We start from the raw sequence: 18214 nt of genomic DNA on the forward strand, positions 1-18214 counted from the left end.
CCAGGCTCTGCCGTGCGGGCGGGATACTCTTGGTAGCTTGCCGGGCTCTCCGAGAGGGTCGGAGGAATCGAACCCGGGTCGGCTGCGTGCAAAGCAAACGCCCTACCTACTGTGCTATCCACCAGCTCATACGTGTGGTTGACAAGTACTTCCAACCCCAAAACACCAAGGCCCTGACTGTGTGCAGTTCTGCCCTGTAGCCCCCTCTGTCCCGCCCCCCCCCCGCCCCACCGTGCTGGGGAGGGAAAAAAGAACTACCTGGGAATTTGAGCACTGAAAAGTGGAGTAGCAACTGAAATACTTGTTGGGTAGGCTTGATAGCAGACTAGAGATGATTCGGCATAGAAATAGTTCATCTGAGGACAGTGACTGGAACTGGCCCACTTTGACAGAGAAAATAGGATGAGAGGAAAAAAGAACATTTCCTGCAATTGGGGGACAATAAAACATCCCGTTTTCAGGTAATTGGAGTCAGAGCAGGAGAGGATCAGGAGAGCGGGTCTGAGAGAATAGATTGTCGGGAACTGGAGGGCGTTTCAGAATTCCCTCCGAGATTGGCAGCCCTGGCCGAGTCGAAGGACATCAGTGTGTGGTGTGAGATACACGGTTGTCGTTCCTCTGTTCTCATGGGCCTGTCGCTTGCGCAGTGGAGGTGTTCCCGGGAGCACGGTGTATCGGGACGGGGGGAGCAGGCGGGCCGGATAGTCGCTAGCAGAGACGGAGAGTGGACAGAGCTGGCTCTCGGGCCTCGTCGGGCCGGGAGGGGTGTACTTGGAAAGCAGCTGTTCTCTTACTTCCTGGAGACGGTGCTCTGGCCTGTGCAGGAAGCGTCAGGGCCTGACTCCCCACCCAGACACCGAGGCTCTGGAGGCTGGAGGGATAGTCCAGGGGCTGATGTGCTGGTCTTGCGTGTGGTGTGGCCCACTCTGGTCGCTGGAGCCACCAGGCATATGGGGTCCTCCCAGCACCGCCAAGCGTGATCCTCGAGCACAGAGCCGGGAGTAAGCCCCGAGCAGCGCCAGCGTGGGCCGCCCCTGCCCCTCCCCACACCCCGGAGACATAGGTCTTGGTTGTAGCCACGTGCAGGCGTGTGTCCCCTAACCTCGCCTTGGTGGCGGGAGAGTGTAGGAGACAGGTGCTCGCCTCTCGCAAGGCAGACCCAGCGCCAGTCCCTGGCAGGGGCCCCACGCAGGGCCCCCTGAGCACTTCCCAGCGAGTCCTGCACCCAGAGCCAGGGATAGGCCCCGCGCACTGCTGGGTGTGGCCAGAACCTCGCCCCACCCTGCCAAAAATGCAAAAGTTAAAAACCCAGCGAAGGTTCCGGTGGCTCCCGTGGAGGCGGCCCCCGAAGAGCGTCCCCGGGCCTCCGGCCGCTGACCCGCCCGCCGGGCTGTTCTCTGGCCTTCCAGGTGGTCTACATCGTCGAGAAGAAACACTCGCGGGCGGCCACGGGCTTCCTCAAGCTGCTGGCCGATAAGAACAGCGACCTGTTCCGGAAATATGCCCTGTTTTCTCCCGTGGACCACCGCGTCCCTCGGGTGTACGTGCCGCTCAAGGACTGTCCCCAGGACCTGGTGAGCCGGCCCAAGGACTACGCCAACACGCTGTTCATCTGCCGCATCGTGGACTGGAAGGAGGACAGCAATTTCGCGCTAGGGTAGGTGACCCCTGCTGGGACGCGCAGCCGGGGAGAACCTCGGGGGGGGGGGGGCGGGCAGCCCGGGCAGAACCCCGGGGGGCTTCCCGCCAGCTTGTGGCGTGTCTTTACCTTGATCATTGCTTCCCTAAAGTTTAGGAGTTGGGCATTCTTGACTCCTGGTCCTTAGAAAGCGCCCTTAGCTTCAGCCTCAGCCAGTCACCTCGGGATTCATCTTTCGGGGTTTGGGTTGTTTGTTTTTTGGGGGGAAGTTGTTTTGTTTTGCTTGGCATAAAAAACATCGGTACACTGTGAGCCTCTGCATCTTTCCTGCTGTGCCCTGAGTCCTGTTTGTACTCGTGAACTGCATGGAATTTATTGCCTTGAATAATCAGGCTCCTCATTTCCAATGCGAGTGATGAAATGCGCAGGCAGCCCAGGTATGCCCAGGGGGGCCAGGCTCGTACCCGGGGAGGTGTGTGGGAATGATGGTTTGGGCGTCGGTCTTCAGAGGCTCCTCCGGGGCCGTAAGAAGCGGAGTCACCTTGCCAAAAGCATCTCCAAGGCCCCATGTTCTTACTAGTCCTGGGGATCTAGCTTCCCCCTTGCACCGCCCCCAGGAGCTCTGAAGACTCGCAGAGCCGTGCTCACACACTCGCCCTCCTCCTCCTCCGAGGGGCTCTTCCTGTGCAGCGCCCGTAGCCTGAGGGGGCCGGAGCCGTGCTTCCCCGCGAGTTGGGGAGCACAAGGGCGCTCGGGCTCCACAGAGCGAGTCCTGGCCCTCGGCTCTCCATCCAGCTCGGGCAGTGCTCGGTGACCTGTGTCCCCGGGCTGCTGTCTTCAGGCACCTGCCCTCCCCTCTGCCACTGGTCAGTGGCCTGGCCCGGCCGAGTCTGCGTGTCCCACCCCGGTGGGACGCCCCGGCTTTCGGGGTTCTCGGGGCCTCTGGGAGCCGCCGGGCTCTCTGGGTTTGCTCTCGAGCGGCGTGAGTGCAGAGTCATCATTTTCAGGCCCGGCCCGGCGTCCAAGAGTGACGTCAGCCCCTTGAGCCCCACAGCATCGTCCTCAGGAGCGTGCCAGTTTCTCAGCCTCCGCCCAGAGGCTCGGGGCTGGCCGGGCCACCTGCCCCGCGGACGGTGCCCGGCACCCCGGGAGGAGGGGAGGCCCCCCCAGGGAGGGGAGCAGGAAATCCAGCCCGGCCCTTATCTGCCTGGGGGCAGGGCCCACTGTGGGCCTGATTGGAGTGTTTCCTGCACCCGGACGGGAGGGTGTAGGGAGGGTGTAGTTCCGGAAGCTTCTCCGGGGCTGCCTGTGCGGGTTCCTGCCACCGCTGCTCTGCTGTGACGTCATCAGGCTCTCTCCATGCGTCGTGCCCCAGGGTCAGGCCTGCGGGTGCGCAGGGCGCTGTTTGGCGGACGAGCCCAGTAGGACGCCCATGGAAGGTCCGACGGTCCCGTACTTACGGGGGGCAAGTGCCAGACCCCCTTCACCTGACCTCACTCACAGGCTTGCGGGCGTTCACGTGGGAGAAGATCCCGCAGAGCCCGTGGGAAACCACGTCTCCACACGCAGACAAGACGTGGCGGGTTTTCCTGAGGAAGTTGGCGGGGGGGGGGCGCGGGGGGGCGGCCAGCTGTCGAGCGCGTTGGTGGTCGCCGTGCCGTTTTGTTCTGGCTATCAGTTACTGATCTTAGGGGCTGAGGTCACTGTTTCCCACTCAGAACACGCCGTGCCCGCGGCCTGCGTCTCCTCGGCGCCCTGTGCCAGGCTCCGCCCGGGAGCGGGGAGGCAGCGCTCCCTGGAGTGAGAGCGGGCCTGCCAGGGGACCGCGTCCAGACGGACCCCGAGCCCTGTCCTCCTGCCCTCGACAGTGCTCATGCAGTGCCCCCATCGGTCTCCTTTCTCCGGGGCCTGTCAGCGAGGGCGCCGGGGTGAGCGAGCGGCCTTGGTGTCTGCATTCGCTTGGACCCGCTGCTGGATTTGTACGGAATGTCACGGGGTAAATCAGAGTTTAAGAAACAGAGCCCTCTCAGCGCGGGGGTGACAGTGCAGTGGGGGCCGCGTGCCCTGAACACGGCCAACCTGGGTGTGACCCCCAGCATCCCGTATGGTCCTCGAGCATGCCAGGAGTGATTCCTGAGCACAGAGCCAGGAGTCACCCCTGAGCACTGCAGGTGTGGCCCCCGAACAAATGAAAAGAAATTAAGTGCCGCCTTGAGCTCATTCACTAAAAGTGGGTTCGCTGTCAGAAGTGGTGTTCTCCCCAACCCAGCACGGGCCCCAGGAGGGACCCAGACACCCTAGGGTGGCAAAGGCCCCTCCGCTCCTCTCCCCACCCAGCCCGCCTCACAGCACCGCCAGAGTGACCCCTGCAGGCCACGCACTGATGCTTGGTCAGGGGTTTCCAGCCTCTGAGGCCTGTGGCCGGCACCGTGTGGTCTCCATGTGGCCTCTGCAGATCTCAGGGGAGGTCAGGGCTGTGGCTCCTGTATGTTGGGGGGCCGAGAGGGTGGGCGCTGTTCCTGGCAGGGCAAACTGAGGAAGAGCTGGAGCTTCTCTGGGTAAGAGGTCACAGTGGTTTTCGTGGGTCAGTCGCTGTAACCAGCCGTGGGGGACCAAGGTTGCAGGAGCTGCGGCCCGTGAGTAGGGAGCACGGGGGGACGCCGGGGCCCGAGTGTGAGGGTGCACGGGGGAGTGGCTGGCTGGGCCCCAGGAACTCCCGGCCGAGCAGCCCCAGGGACAGGCGGGTCTAAGGAAGCGACAGGGACAAGAAGGTGACCCTGCAGCCTTGCCAGCCAGAGGGGCCAGGCGGAGCCCAGGGTCCTGACTCGGTGGGGGTAGAGAATGTGGCCTTGAGCCCTGGTCTCAAGAACCCCGACTCCGGACTGCCCCGCGCACTCCCCACTCAACCAGGGGTCACCGGGAACCCCGACTCAGGGCCGACCCCCGTGCTCTCCTCACTGATCATCCCCAGAATTCACCAAGAACCCCGACTCCAGCCGTGTCCTGCACACTTCCCGCTCACCCCAGGGGTCACCGAGAACCCCGACTCCGTCCCACCCACGCACCCCCCGGCAACTGTGCTGGCCGCTGCAAGCCCGTGCACGCTCCACGGCCTTTCCCTGCAGCCGTCTCTTCCCGCTGCCCGTGACATCCTGGCGCCCCGGCCCCGCTGTCCTCTTGAGAAGCACACCCCGGCGGCGTGCTCCCTGCCAGTCCTCCTCATTCCCAGTCACGCTGCCGTCCCCGCTGTCCTGCATGCCTCGTCCTCACTCGCGGAAGGGCTCCCGTGGGACATGGCTGTCCCTCCTGTGCTGGCCGGCTGCTCCGATGGGCCAGTGAAGAGGAGTCGGTGGCCACCAGGCCTGCAGCCAGGCTGACTGGGAAGAGGCCGTGCCGTCGGGCGAGTTAGGAGAGAAGCCTGAGAGCCGCCTCACGTCACGGTGGGGCCCAGACTCAGGATCTGGGGCAGAACCTGGAGCCCGGGGATGGCGCGTGTGACCCGCCTGGGGCTGGCTGAGGCCAGCAGGCTCCCACGAGGCCCCTGTGGGGTGTTGCATCTCGGGCAGCCCCAGGGCACTTTGGTGATGCCTGTCAGGGATCAAGAGGGTCACGGTCGTGGCGGCCACACACAAGGTCCTCTGTCACAACACCATGTCTCCATGGCGCTGTCTGCGGGGCGTCCCTGCTAGTGTGTGTGTGTGCGCGTGCGTGTGTGTGTATGTGTGTGTGTGCGCGCATGTGTGTGCGTGTGTGTGTGCGCATGCATGTGTGCGCGCATGCATGTGTGCGTGTGTGTGCGTGTGTTTGTGTGTGTGCGTGTGTGTGTCTGTGTGTGCGTGCGCGCGTGTGTGTGTGCGCGTGTGTTTGTGTGTGTGTGTCTGTGTGTGCGTGCGTGCGCGTGTGTGTGTCTGTGTGTCTGTGTGTGTGTGTAGGCCAGCAAGAGAGATGCGAGGTAAGGGGGAACACGGGTGGGAAGAGCAAGCCTGATGCAGCTTCTCACCGGCCGGCTCTCACCCCCGACACCCAGGAAGCCCCCGACGTCTCTGAGAGGACACTAGTTTCATCTTCAGGCCTAGTTTGAGGGGCTCCCTACCTCTCCCCGCCTCTCTTCCCCACCGGGCTCCGGGTGCATCTCTGGGCGTGTGGTCGGCGGCAGCCCAGCTTCTCTCCCGAGCCCACGCCGCTGCCTCCTGGGTTCCGTGGTTTCTCCTCAAATAGTCAAGGCTTGACCTGGAAGAAAGCGGAAGCCGCTCCCGGGAGCCGCCACCAGGACCGAGACGTGTCTCCCGGCAGCAGAGCAGATGCTGAGGTCAGCTGGAGAAAACACAATTGCTCATCTTCTTCCTCGTCCGCTTTGGTGGCTTGGAGGGCACGGCCGTCGCACACTCGGCAGGCTTGGGAATCTGTCGGGCGGGAGTCGTGCAGGGCTCTCTGGTGAGTGAGTGAGGCCCTGCAGGTCCTGCCGGCACCGTGACCCGTGACCCGAGGGAAGGAGGTTCTGAGCCCTCGGGAGGGGGGGTGGGCTGGGTCCGGGTCTGTTCTGGGATTTCCTTCCCCTCCGGCAACATCAGGTGTCAGTCATCAGGCTCTCAGGACCGTGGCGACTGATGGAGTCCCGTTAGCCGGAGCCCCAGGCCCGGAGGAGGAGGGAAACCAGGTTCCTCTCAGTGATGCAGGAGAAGCAGGTGGGTGACCAGGTGGGTCGAAGCCCCCCGGGGAGCCTGGCTTGGCCGAGTTGGCTCCAGGCGACCCTTCCCTCCAGGCAGCCGCTCTCCCGCTCCTGACTGCCCACCCGTCGCAGAGGGCCCGAGCGCCTGCCCTCCGGCCACTGCTGGGGGCGCGATCTTGGCCGGCCCGGCTGAGGAGGGGGCTCTGTTCAGTGACTGTCGGGCTCCACCTGGTGGCCTGTGTGGATCAGCTTCAGGAAAAGCAATGCCCTCAACATCCACCTCAGGGTCAGAAGGGAGAGCTCCCTGAGCACGGGAGGGGGGGGCTGGACAGGGGCCTCTGTACCTGGAGCCCGCCCTCTCGCCCGTGCAGACCCTAGGGACCCCCCACACGTGTCACCTCCCCCGTCTCGTCTCATGCGGCTTCTTGAAAACCCCGCATCGGTGTGCCAGCGAGTCCCAGCTCCCGGCAGCTCCCCGTGGCCCCCACACACGCCCGCCGCCGCCTCCGCCTCCTCGACTTGGCCGCCCAGGTCTTTGCTCTCTGACCTCGGGGTCCCTCCTGGCGGCGTCTCAGGAGGGGGGGCAGCACCGGGGGCGGAGGAGGGGGGCTTGCTTCTCGCTCCTCAGCCTTTTCTCTGGTTTTCGCTGGTCTGCGCACGCTTCGCCCACCGTCTCCGTTCCTGCAAAGCACAGCTGCCCCTGCTTCCAGGAACCGCACCGCACGTGCAGCCGGCCCCCGGGCATTGGCCACGCTCAGTGCCACTCTGCAGACTGAGCCTCAGCGTCGCTCACGCGTGTCTCGCTCCACTTGCAGATGCCAGGGCTCTGCACCGGCGTTTCCGTACGATCATACGGTTTTGAGCTTTTCTTTCATTGACATGATGGATCACGTTGATTGAGTTGTGAGTGTTGAACCATCCTTGCATCCCGAGGATGGGTCCCACTGGGCCCTGGTGTACGGTCCTTCTGATGAGCTGTTGGGTTCTGTTTGCTAGTATGTTGTCTGTCGAGGATCTTCGAGTCCATGTTCATCAGAGATATCGGCCTGTAATTTCCTTTTTTTGTGGTGTCTTTGGTATCAGGGTGATATGTGCCTAATAGAAGCTGTTTGGGAGGGTTTCTGTTTCTTCAGTTTCCTGGAAAAGCCTGAAAAGGACTGGCAGTAAGTCCTCTTCAAATGTTTGGAAGAATTCACTAGTGAATCCATCTGGACCTGGGCTTTTCTTTTGGGGAAGACTTTTGACTGCTGTTTCCGTTTCCTTGCTGGTGATGGGTCTGTTCAGGTACTCAGATCTTCTTGGCTCAGCTTGGGCGGTGATAGGAATCCAGGAATTTATCCTTTTCTTCGGAGGGCCTCTTGTTTTGTGGCATACAGGCTTTCAAAGTAATCTCTGGTGCTCTTTTGAATTTCTTTGGTTTCTGTCGTGATGTCCCCCTTCTCATTTCTGATTCGGTTTATTGGGGTTCTCCCTCTGCACCATCATTTCTGAGAGTGATTGTCTGCAGGGCGTTCCCCAGGGGCTGTGTGCCGCGTGTTGAGCCAGGTGATGCTGATGGTGACTGAGAGAGTAGAGCACTGTCTCTGGAGAGCCCAGTTGTGAAGCTCAGACCACATCAGACAGTGTGGTGGCGAGAGGGTGGCCATCAGCTTCACGTGGACTGTGCAGTGGCCCTGGCTCGGTAACGTCTTGTCTGACTTCCTAGCTCAGCCCTCCCTCGGGCTAGCTTCTGCGTATACCAGCTTCCAGAACAGTGGACACTAGATGGTCACTCCACAGCCCTACCTAGTGGAGTGCCCCAGTGTCGTGTGGATTCGTTTTCTGGCAAGGACCCAGTTGCAGTGTCGCTATAGTGAGTGGGATGTGTGTTTGTGAAGGGACTCTAGGGAGTGAAGGAAGTATAAATAACTGATCAAATAAGTTGCAGAAGGGAACTTCCGGTCTCACGTGTTTTATCTTGGTCAAATCACAATTTTTTAAAAGTTTTAATTGAATTCTTTACAAATACATACAAACTACTTAAGTAATATTGCCAATATTAAATAATACATATTACTGAAATTGTTAAAAATTAAGACACTTAATAGAAAATGGAACTTTCTAGAATTTCATCCCTTAAAACAATCACTATTAATATATCTGCCTAAAATGTGTTTCTTCAGGTTTTGGGGTCGTATCAGCAGTGCTCAGGGAAGTAAAAACTAAAATAAAATAAAACAGTGGTCCTAACTCTGTGCTTAGGCCAGGTATGGTGCTGGCAGGCACCCTGCCGACTGTCCTGTTGCCCCTGCAACTAAAATTTTATTTAAAAATGCTTGACATCAATTACAAAATGTTTCAGAAATAAAATGTGTGTGTTTGTGTATAAAACTTAAGTAACTTTAAAATCTGGAGATTAAAACTAACCCATAAACTTACCAATGATTAGGAAATATATTAGGAAATATATTACAGTATTGCATCTATTACTATATTTCATTTATTTTAATTCATGATATTCCTGTTTCTTAAAACGTACCACGGTTGATTGAGATCTAAGCTGTAACCACAGAACTTTTTAATGGGCCTGCTAAGGTAGAAGGCAGGGGTGGGGGGTGGGGGGGAGTGTGGGGACGCTGGTGGGGGAAGTTGGCACTGGGGTGGGATTGGCGCTGAAACATTGTACGCCTTCAAACTCAACTATCAGTAACTTTGTCAGTCAAGATTCTTTAATTATTCTTTTTTAAATACCAGAGTTCAGGGCCACAGTGACAGGACAGAGGGTCACTTGCCTTGCACTCAGCTAACTTGAGTTCAATCTCCAACACCCCCTGTGACCCTCTGAGCCCGCCAGGAATGATCCCTGAGTGCAGAGCCAGGAATAAGCCCTGAGCACTGCTGCATGTGGCCCCCAAACAAACAAATAAATAAAATTTCACTGTCACTGTCATCCCACTGCTCATCGATTTGCTCGAGCGGGCACCAGTAATGTCTCCATTGTAAGACTTGTTACTGTTTTGGGCATATCGAATATGCCACAGGGAGCTTGCCAGGCCCTGCTGTGCGGGCGGGATACTCTCAGTAGCTTGCCAGGCTCTCCGAGAGGGATGGAGGAATTGAAACCGGGTTGACCGTGTACAAGGCAAACGCCCTACCCACTGTGCTATCGCTCCATTTGAGTTGAGCTGATAGTTTGTGTATAATTTATAACAAACCTCCACGAACATTTCAGTGCTTTCTAGCTTAAATTTCTCTAGACTCTTAATTGCTGCTTGTCTGACTGTATGACTATGGAAATAAAAGCTGTTTTCCTAAGCAGTCGTGCCCGGCTTTCGTCCTAGCAAGTGAATAGGGGTTTCTCTTGCTTTCACTTCTTCTCAGCACTTGATGTATTTTTTTCTTCTTATAAATTGATTTATTATTAGTTTATAGGACTATGAAATTTTAGGGTTTAGCTTCACACTTCTGCATAACGCTTGATATTTTCACTCTTTTATTATGGCCTATCAAGTGGGTATAAAATGGTATTGTTATTATTTGAATCTATATTTTCTTGATGACTAATGAGTTAGAACAACTTGATGGATTTTTTATGGTAATTATGTTTCCTCTCCTAGGAAACATCTTGATGTCTTTAATAATTTTTATCATTTAATTTCTTATTTAGATTATTTAGATTTGCAGGAACTGCAAAAAAATGGTAAAATCCTTGTGTACCCTTCCCGGAGCTGCTTGTACACCAATGTCCCACCGTCCCCGCAGTGTCTTAGGGGATGGTACTGAGGGGCCAGCCTGGGACAGGAGTTAAGCGGAGCCACGATGCTCAGACTCTGCTCTCCTCTTTCTGGCCTGCACCCCTACTTCTGCCCGGGACCCAGAGGACGGTTGGTTGTATGTCGCTCTTTCCCTCTGGCTTCTGAGTTGTGACAGTCCTGCAGTTGTTGTGACTTTGTTTTTTTTGTTTTTTTTAGCTTTTTGGGTCACACCAGGCGACGCTCAGGGGTTACTCCTGGCTCTGCACTCAGGAATTCCTCCTGGCAGTGCTCAGGGGACCATATGGGATGCTGGGAATCAAACCTGGGTCAGCTGTATGCAAGGCAAACGCCCTACCCGCTGTGATATTGTTCCAGCCCCTGTTGTGACACTTTGGAAGCATCTGCTCAGTGATTTTGTAGAGGGTTTCTCAGTTTGAATCATGTGTTTCTTTGCAATTAGATTGAAATTTCAGGATCTCTGGAAGAATTCCAGTGTGGGGAGGTGATTCCCCCCCCATCATATCAGGAGGTTAATTTTAAATGCTTATTTGAACATTTAATTTTAATTGGGCAATGTCTAATCTTGGTGCTTTATACATCTATTCTAGTCTGCAATACTTTCACAGTTACTAATATGGAAACTAACTGTTCTGTTTATGAATTGCCTTTACAGTTATTAATGAGCTGAAGAGAATAGTCTTTTTATGATACAGTTTCTGACTTTCTGGTGAATGGTGTGTAGTATTACAATTAAATTTATATGTGAATTCTATATCTGGCCATCTCGCTCAGTCCTTTTTAATTTTAATACTTTGGATGACGTTTCCTTTTAATTTTCTCGGTTAGATAGTCATCACATCAGTGATAAGTAATGACAGATTAATTTCTTCTATTCTGATCCTTGTAAAATTTTATTTGTTTTTTCTTATCTTACCAAACTGACAGCTCACAACTGAGGAGAAGATATTTCCACACCAAGAGATGATAAAGACTCCATTTTTAATAAGAGCAGTGGCAACAGGCCTTTTTATTTTCTTAGTCCTGGATATTCTTAAACATTAAGAACTTTGTTAACATGTCAGCTGGTTGTGAAAGGACCCAAGAACTTGCCCAAATAAAGGTCTTTGGGTTGGTGTCCCTGCTGCTTCAGTTTTCTCTGTTTTCCTTTGGCGTTTCCACGAAGAATGGGACTCTCCAGACTCAAAAGTACCTCTCTCTCTCTCTCTCTCTCTCTCTCTCTCTCTCTCTCTCTCTCTCTCTCTCTCTCTCTCTCTCTCTCTCTCCCTCCCTCTCTCTCCCTCTCTCCTCTCCCTTTCTCCTTTTCTCCCTCTCCCTCTCCCTCTCCCTCTCCCTCTCCCTCTCCCTCTCTCTCTCCCTCTCTCCTTCTCTCCCTCTCTCCCTTTCTCCTTTTCTCTCTCTCCCTCTCCCTCTCTCCCCCTGTCCCTACCCCCTCCCCCACACACACCCCCAGCGGTGCTCAGAGCTCTCCCCAGCTCTTTGCTCACGAGTGCCCCGGGTGGTGCCCGGAGACCCTAGGTGGTACCGGGATCCAAACCCGGGTCAGCCTCCTGCAAGCCCAGAGCCTGTCCACTGTACCATGTGTCCAGCCCGCATTCCTTCGTCCGTGGACTCACTCAAGAGGGATCGATGTGAAAATGGATAAACGTTTGTCCTCTTCAGGACGAGAATCTTGTCAAAGAAATGTGTCTGAGAGGAGGAGAAGCCGGAGGGGTGGGGGTGGGGGGTGAGTGCCCCAGCCTTGCTCTCCGGGTGCTCGTCGGGGTGAGCAGGGCCGGGATGCCGGCCTGGGCGGGAAGGAAGCTCCTGCCTTTGCTCTGCCCGGGAAGCGGTCCTGGAGGTCAGTCCCCGCGGGACGCTCTGAGCAGCCAGTGCCAGGAAGCCGCCCATGGGGACGTTTCTGGGGCACTTGGGACCCCACGAGGTGGTCCCCGGAGATGCCGCCTGCAGGACCCCGGTGTCTTCTGTGGTGGTCGGTGCAGAGGGGGCCTGTGACAGAGGTGACTGCCCCGCAGCAGGCTTTGGGGACGGGGGGTGACAGGGTCGGAGTCCCCACAGGGCAAAGGCCGCCAGGGCAGGGAGCAGCGTGTGAGGGTTTGACTCGGGGCATGGCCCGTCCCGGGACCACGTTGCCCTCACGAGGTCAGAGTAACGATTTCTGTCCGTTTAAGGGTGAAAAACGGTGGCCGTGCGAAATTCATTTCAGAAAATGGGAAAAAAGTCACACCTGACCCTCTGCCACAACACCCATTTTTTAGCCCTTTTCTTTCTGTCTTTTCGTGAGTTGTTTTTCCATAAGTAAATCAAGCTAGACCTACAGAGCTTTTAAAATTTTTTATTGTCACAGCTTCAGAATTAATTTTAAATGCCTAATCAGCTGAAGAAACATGCCGTGTTTTAGAAATCTGGATTGCTTCTTTTCAGTCACGCCGTGAGTTCCTGAGTGTTCAGCGGGGCCCGAACGCAGCCGTGGGCATGGCCTGTCTCGTACCCTTGTCACATCTCGCTGACCCCTTCACTCCGTTTTTTAAATAAACTTAATTTTTTTATATTAGTTTCAGGTTTCAGAAAAAATTGACAAAGTAGAATTCTCATATACCTCTGCACCTCGTTTCACCTAAGTTTTAACATATTAGTTTGATATCAGCTAACGAACCAAGGCTGGCTCATTAAGCCCAGATTTTTCTCAGAAATTCTGATTTTTTTTTTAAATCTTCTTTTTCCAGAACACTGAGTCATATTTAGTTGCCCTGTCTCTCCTTAGTGACTTTTTGGTGGTAAGATTCAAAGTTATTTTTGAAAGACATGTTTTAATGCCAAGTGGGATGAAATGTGATTTTTTTTGTTTGTTTTTGAGCCGCAGCAAACAGTACTCAGGGCTCACTCCTTTATGCAGGCAGGAATCACTCCTGGTGGGCCTCAGGGGACCCGGTGGGGGTCCCACATCAAGGCAACCTGAAAGGCAATTAAGAGAACCCCTCACTACCATGTGTCACTGAATGTCCTTGTCCAGAACTGACTGTTTCCTTCCTCTCGACCAGTGTCTAGAAGACTGCTCCGAAATCAGTGACATTTGAACTATAGCATAAGAAGGAAATTTAAGTATTAATTTTATTAAAAACAATATTTTTAACATTTTTGCGCTGCAGCCAGTGGTGCTGAGGGCCCGTCCCAGCTGCGTGCTTGGGTACCATACAGTGCTGGGGGTTGGCCCGGCCACTGTTGTCTTAAATAAAAGTCATGCTATATTTAAGTGCAGACCCCTTTCTCACACAAATGTTCAGTATGTGTATCCATCCCCTAGAGTTTAGATCTGGTGTTCTGCTCTTTAGGGTGCAGTAGAATTCACTGGTAAGGCGGTGGCAAAAGATTGTTTGGGGCCATCTCAGTCCAGAAAAGGCTGAGTGCTTTGAGGTGCTGACTGTTAGATTTTAATCGCCTGCAAGCTGTCTGGTCTGCTGCTAGCAAATGTATCTCCATTAAAAAGCTATAATAAAGTTATTTAAATAAAGGACTTGAGAAGTGTTCTCTGAAACCTAGTAAAATAAATGTTAATTACTATTAATAGAAACTTGGAGTCATTGATCATATTTGGAAATCATAACCAAAATATAATTTAGCCTTTACGAGCCATGTTGAAGTTTCAGTAAACCAATCAAGATTCTTTGGACTCAGAATATAACCTGGTGGAAAACATTTTCCAGAACACAAAGCACCAATAAAATAAGGACACAGATTTTTTTGGGTCTTAATTTCAGTAAAGATCTAACAGTGATAGGAGCTGCTCTGACGAATCACTATAGGACCCTCACCTGCTTCTAGGGGGCTGGGTCGTGGTTCTATCCTGGGAAGGACATAGGGAGATGCTGGGCCACGTATGAAAATCCTAGGGCATGGATGAAGATCCTGAGTCATGTATGAGGATCCTGGGAGCATGTATGAGAATCCTGGGGCATGTATGAGGGTCCTGGGGGCAAGTGTGAGGATTCTGGGGCATGTGTGAGGGTCCTGGGGCCACGTATGAAGATCTTGGGGCATGTATGAGGACCCTGAGGCCACATATGAGAATCATGGGGCATATATGAAGATCCTGGGGCATGTGTGAAGTTGCTGGTGTCGGTGTGAGTTACCCTTGAGTGCATATGAAGTTCCTGCGGTCTGTATGAGGATCCTGGGGTATGTATGAAGTTCCTGGGGTCTGTAACTACCCTTGAGTACGTGTAAGGATCCTGAGGTCTGTATGAGGATCCTGGGGGCGTTGATGAGCCTTGGGCAGGAAGTGGACCATGCTGTTGGTGCTCAGGCACTGCTCCTTGCTCTGTGTTCAGGGTGGCCCCTGGCAGTGCTCGGGGACCAAATGCGGTATTGGGGGTCAGACTCTGTTTACAGGGCACAAGGCAGGCACCTAGTCCCTGTACTGTCTCTCTGACCCATCAAGTGCCGCCTTGCTCAAGTGCTTAGTTCCTTTTCGTCTTGCAGCATAGGCTTCTTCATTTTGCCCCCTGTAACCTCACAAGGTAAGAATAGGATCCCCACTGCCTCTGGAGTCAGCCTTGGAGTATCACTGTATCACTGTCAACGTGTTGTTTGTCGATTTACTCAAGCGAGCACCAGTAACATCTCTATTACACTCAGCTCTGAGATTTTAGCAGCTTCTCCTTACTCGTCTATCCCAATGATTGGGGGCTCTTACAAGGTCTGGGGAATGAGACCTGTTATTGTTACTGTTTTTGGCATATCAAATACGCCACAGGTAGCTTTCCAGGCTCTGCCGTGCAGGCGGGATACTCGGTACCTTGCCAGGCTCTCCGAGAGGTGTATATATCTGTTACTGTATTTTGGATGTGAATACGCCATGGGGAGCTTGTCAGGCTCTCCAAAGTGGACAGTAGACTCTCAGTAGCTTGTCAGGTCCTCTGAGAGAAAGAACTAAGCTATTAGATGTCATGCGGCCACAATGCAGCTGCGCACTTCCAGGAGCTTGGTTTTATAGTCTCTGGATGTTGGCCGTTGATGGGATTACACGGTGCCAGGGGACAGTCTCTGGGTGTGATTGTCTACCTATTGGAAAATGTTTACTCTGCGTACACCATGTACAAAATTGTGTCTCAAGGCCAGAGAGCTAGAAGAGGGGTTACGACACCCACCTTGCACACAGCTGACCCTGATTTGACATCGGCACCTCATGTGGTCTTCTGAGCACCACCTGATCACAGAGCCAGGAGTAAGCCTGAGCACTGCTGGGAGTGGCTCCAGACCAAACAGAAAATGCTGTTTCTCTTTATAACATTACTTTAGTTCTCTAATAACGTGTTCGTTGGACCTCACGGTTGATACTTCTTCAGAATATGTTTGTGCTATACATTCGTGCTGACTGATGTATTGTTAATAATTTTATGTAGCTCTTAATGCTATTAAGAGGGAATCACGTGAAATTATGTTTCAGACGTTTTTTGTAAAAAGGCCACCTGTCGCAGGCTCACTTCTGACATGACATTTAACCACCTGCTGTTCTTGAGCCTTACTTTTGAAGCATCTCGGCTTGAATTGCCAGTACGGTCTTTCCAGAAACAAGTGAGAAGCGTGTTTGATGCCTCTCGTCGGTCAGGGCCCCTAAATCCAGCTCTGGTCACAGCTGTGACCCAGAGCTACTGGAATCTCCGCCGTCAAGGGGAGCGTTACTAGGAGTGGGTCTTACGGGCACTGCCCAGGCCAGCTGCTCTGCACACGTTTGGCTCTCAGGCCGGGTCCCCACCCTGGTCTGTACGAGGCCAGCACTGCTGTGTACCTCCCAGGTCATCTCTGGGTGAGGGTGTCCAGCCCAGGGCTGCTGCTTTTTGCCGAGTCTTCTCATGAGAGACAAGCCGTCACACTCTGGGCTTGGGATAACGGGCACGTTTTGTCCACGTATCTCTTCCCCAGAGGGCCTGTCACCACCACCGAGTCTCCTCCTAAGTCCTGCTCTGTAGGCCTAGCTGCTGCCATAAACCCTCAGGCCAGCCTGATGTGGGCAAGGAGGGTCCGAGCCCTGGGGTCAAGGTTCTGCGCTATTGTCTCTGCAGAGACAGTCCTTGGGATGGAGTCAGAGCTGTCCCATCCACTTTTGGCTGGTCGCAGCTGGAACTGGGCTTGCCAGCCACACAGACCTTGCCGGGTCCGCCTCTGAAATAGTTTGTCTGAGTATATATCAGAATATATGTACATTCTGATGCTTTCCACTCCGACGCTTCCTGATTAGTGCAAATGATTTAGCAAGAAGATCCTGAGTTCAACAATGTAACGGCTCATCACCCTTGGGTTTGCTTTTTTTTTTTAAATCCTGGCAGCTGCAGTAGATTCAGACACGTTTTTTGATATGCCTAGGAAATCCTTGGTTTTCCAGCTTCGCCTGGAATTAAGAATTTAGAGGTAGAACATGTAATTCCCTGTCACTGCCCGCTTTGTCCGGCTGTCAGCTCCTTCACTGTTCAGTGAGTTCTTCCTCTGATGCCCTTCCAGGAAATTCCTTGACTAACCAGTGTTGGTTTTTGGTGCCTACAATTAAGAACCCAGAAAGGTAAAGATATTCCGAGTAGGAGAGGAAAGGAAGAGAGGCGGGGGCCGGGAGCAAGGCGGGTGCTGGAGGCGCGGGAGGGAACAGCTTCCCCGTTTTGCTGTGACTCATTTCCAGATGTCCTTCAGAGCTCCAAGGTGGTGACAGCAGGCGAGGGAACTGTGCCCTCGGGAATGGGGCTCATTACTAGTCCTCAGTGCTTTGAAAATCATGAGACCTCAGCTTTGAACCATCGGGATTCATGGTTGCAAGCAAGAGAACTCAGCTCTAGTTGGAAAAAAAAAATCTTCATTAACAGAGTAGGGGAAAGGCCACAGGGCCAGGAGGAGGCTCAAAGGCCCTGAAAAGAGAGGGACGGGGCAGGGAGCACGCCTGGTGACTCTTGTGGGGGTAGGGGGAAGAGGGAGTTTGGGCCATACCCAACAGTGCTCCAGAGCCCTTCCCGATAGCGCTCAGGAGACCGTGTGGTGCCACTGAGTGAACTGGGGTTGTCTGCATACGAGGCAGATGCCGCAACCCCTGCGTTCTCTCACAGACCCCGAAAAGCAGCTTTTACCAGGATTGTTTCTGCCACGCGGTCCCTGTGGCCCCTGGGGCCGGCTGCCAGCACTGTGACGGCTGCTGTTCGTTCCGAGGACATCTGTGCCGGTGTTTCTTTCTCCACAGCCAGACCCCCGAGTGGCGCCTGAGTGTCCTTCACACACCGCGTCTGTAGAGGACAGGTTAGGCAGGCGGCTGCTCACTTGGTGCTGGAATGTTCTCCTTTGAGGACTCAGCGTGGCGGGAACTGTCACGTCTCAGCTCGGCGCCTCTTCCGGGTCTCTGGCGCCATGTAGCAGGGTCGTCTTCCCCTCCATCCCCGGGAAAGCAGTAGGCCTGTCACCACTGAGCTTGGAATCAGTTCTAGGACTTCCATCAAAACAGTCGATCAGTTGAGTATATTCCTGTCCACCAGAAACTTGCTAAAAGTTTGATTAAAAAAAAAAATTGTCATTTTTGTTGTCAGAGTTTGAAAACTACTTTTTTCAGGCAAAAGTGGTATGTGTTGCAGTGACATGCAGTTTAAGTTAGTGGGAGCTGCAACTGCTAAGGAGACAATTGAGCTTCAAAAACATCCCCAAATAGGCAAGAACTGGTCACAGCAAAGAAAGAATAGGAACAAGGGGAAGGGGGCGCTGGAGTGATAGCACAGCGGGTAGGGCGTTTTCCTTGCACACGGCAGACCTGGGTTCGATTCCCAGCATCCCATATGGTCCCCTGAGCACGGCCAGGGGTGATCCCTGAGTGCAGAGCCAGGAGTAACCCCTGTGCATCTCCAGGTGTGACCCAAAAAGAAAAAAAAATTATTAATTAAAAAACATTTTTTATTTTATAAAGTGGTTCACAATATTTGATTACATTTAATATTCAAACACCAATCCCACCACTATTACACCTTCCCACCACCATATTTCGGGTGTTTCCATCCTGAACCCCAACCCCTGCCCCAAGCAGAACCGAAATAATGTATTTTGTATTGTTTGTTATGAAAAACTGCTGAAAATAAAAAGTATCCTTAGAGGAAAGAGTGTGAAAGTCATTGTATTCCACCCCGGGACCTT

The 18214-nt window shown here is 53.9% G+C and overlaps 1 protein-coding gene across 1 annotated transcript in view; it reads left to right on the plus strand.

Moving 5' to 3' along the window:
- DIS3L2 (DIS3 like 3'-5' exoribonuclease 2) overlaps positions 1-18214 on the plus strand; it is a 270536-nt gene that overhangs the window by 137820 nt on the left and 114502 nt on the right. Inside the window, exon 8 of the mRNA XM_055121806.1 lies at positions 1410-1657. Coding sequence (XP_054977781.1) covers positions 1410-1657 — 248 coding nt within the window. The remainder of the gene's footprint in view (positions 1-1409; positions 1658-18214) is intronic.

The sequence above is a fragment of the Sorex araneus genome, chromosome X (genome assembly GCF_027595985.1).
Source record: "Sorex araneus isolate mSorAra2 chromosome X, mSorAra2.pri, whole genome shotgun sequence".
Taxonomy (NCBI): domain Eukaryota; kingdom Metazoa; phylum Chordata; class Mammalia; order Eulipotyphla; family Soricidae; genus Sorex; species Sorex araneus.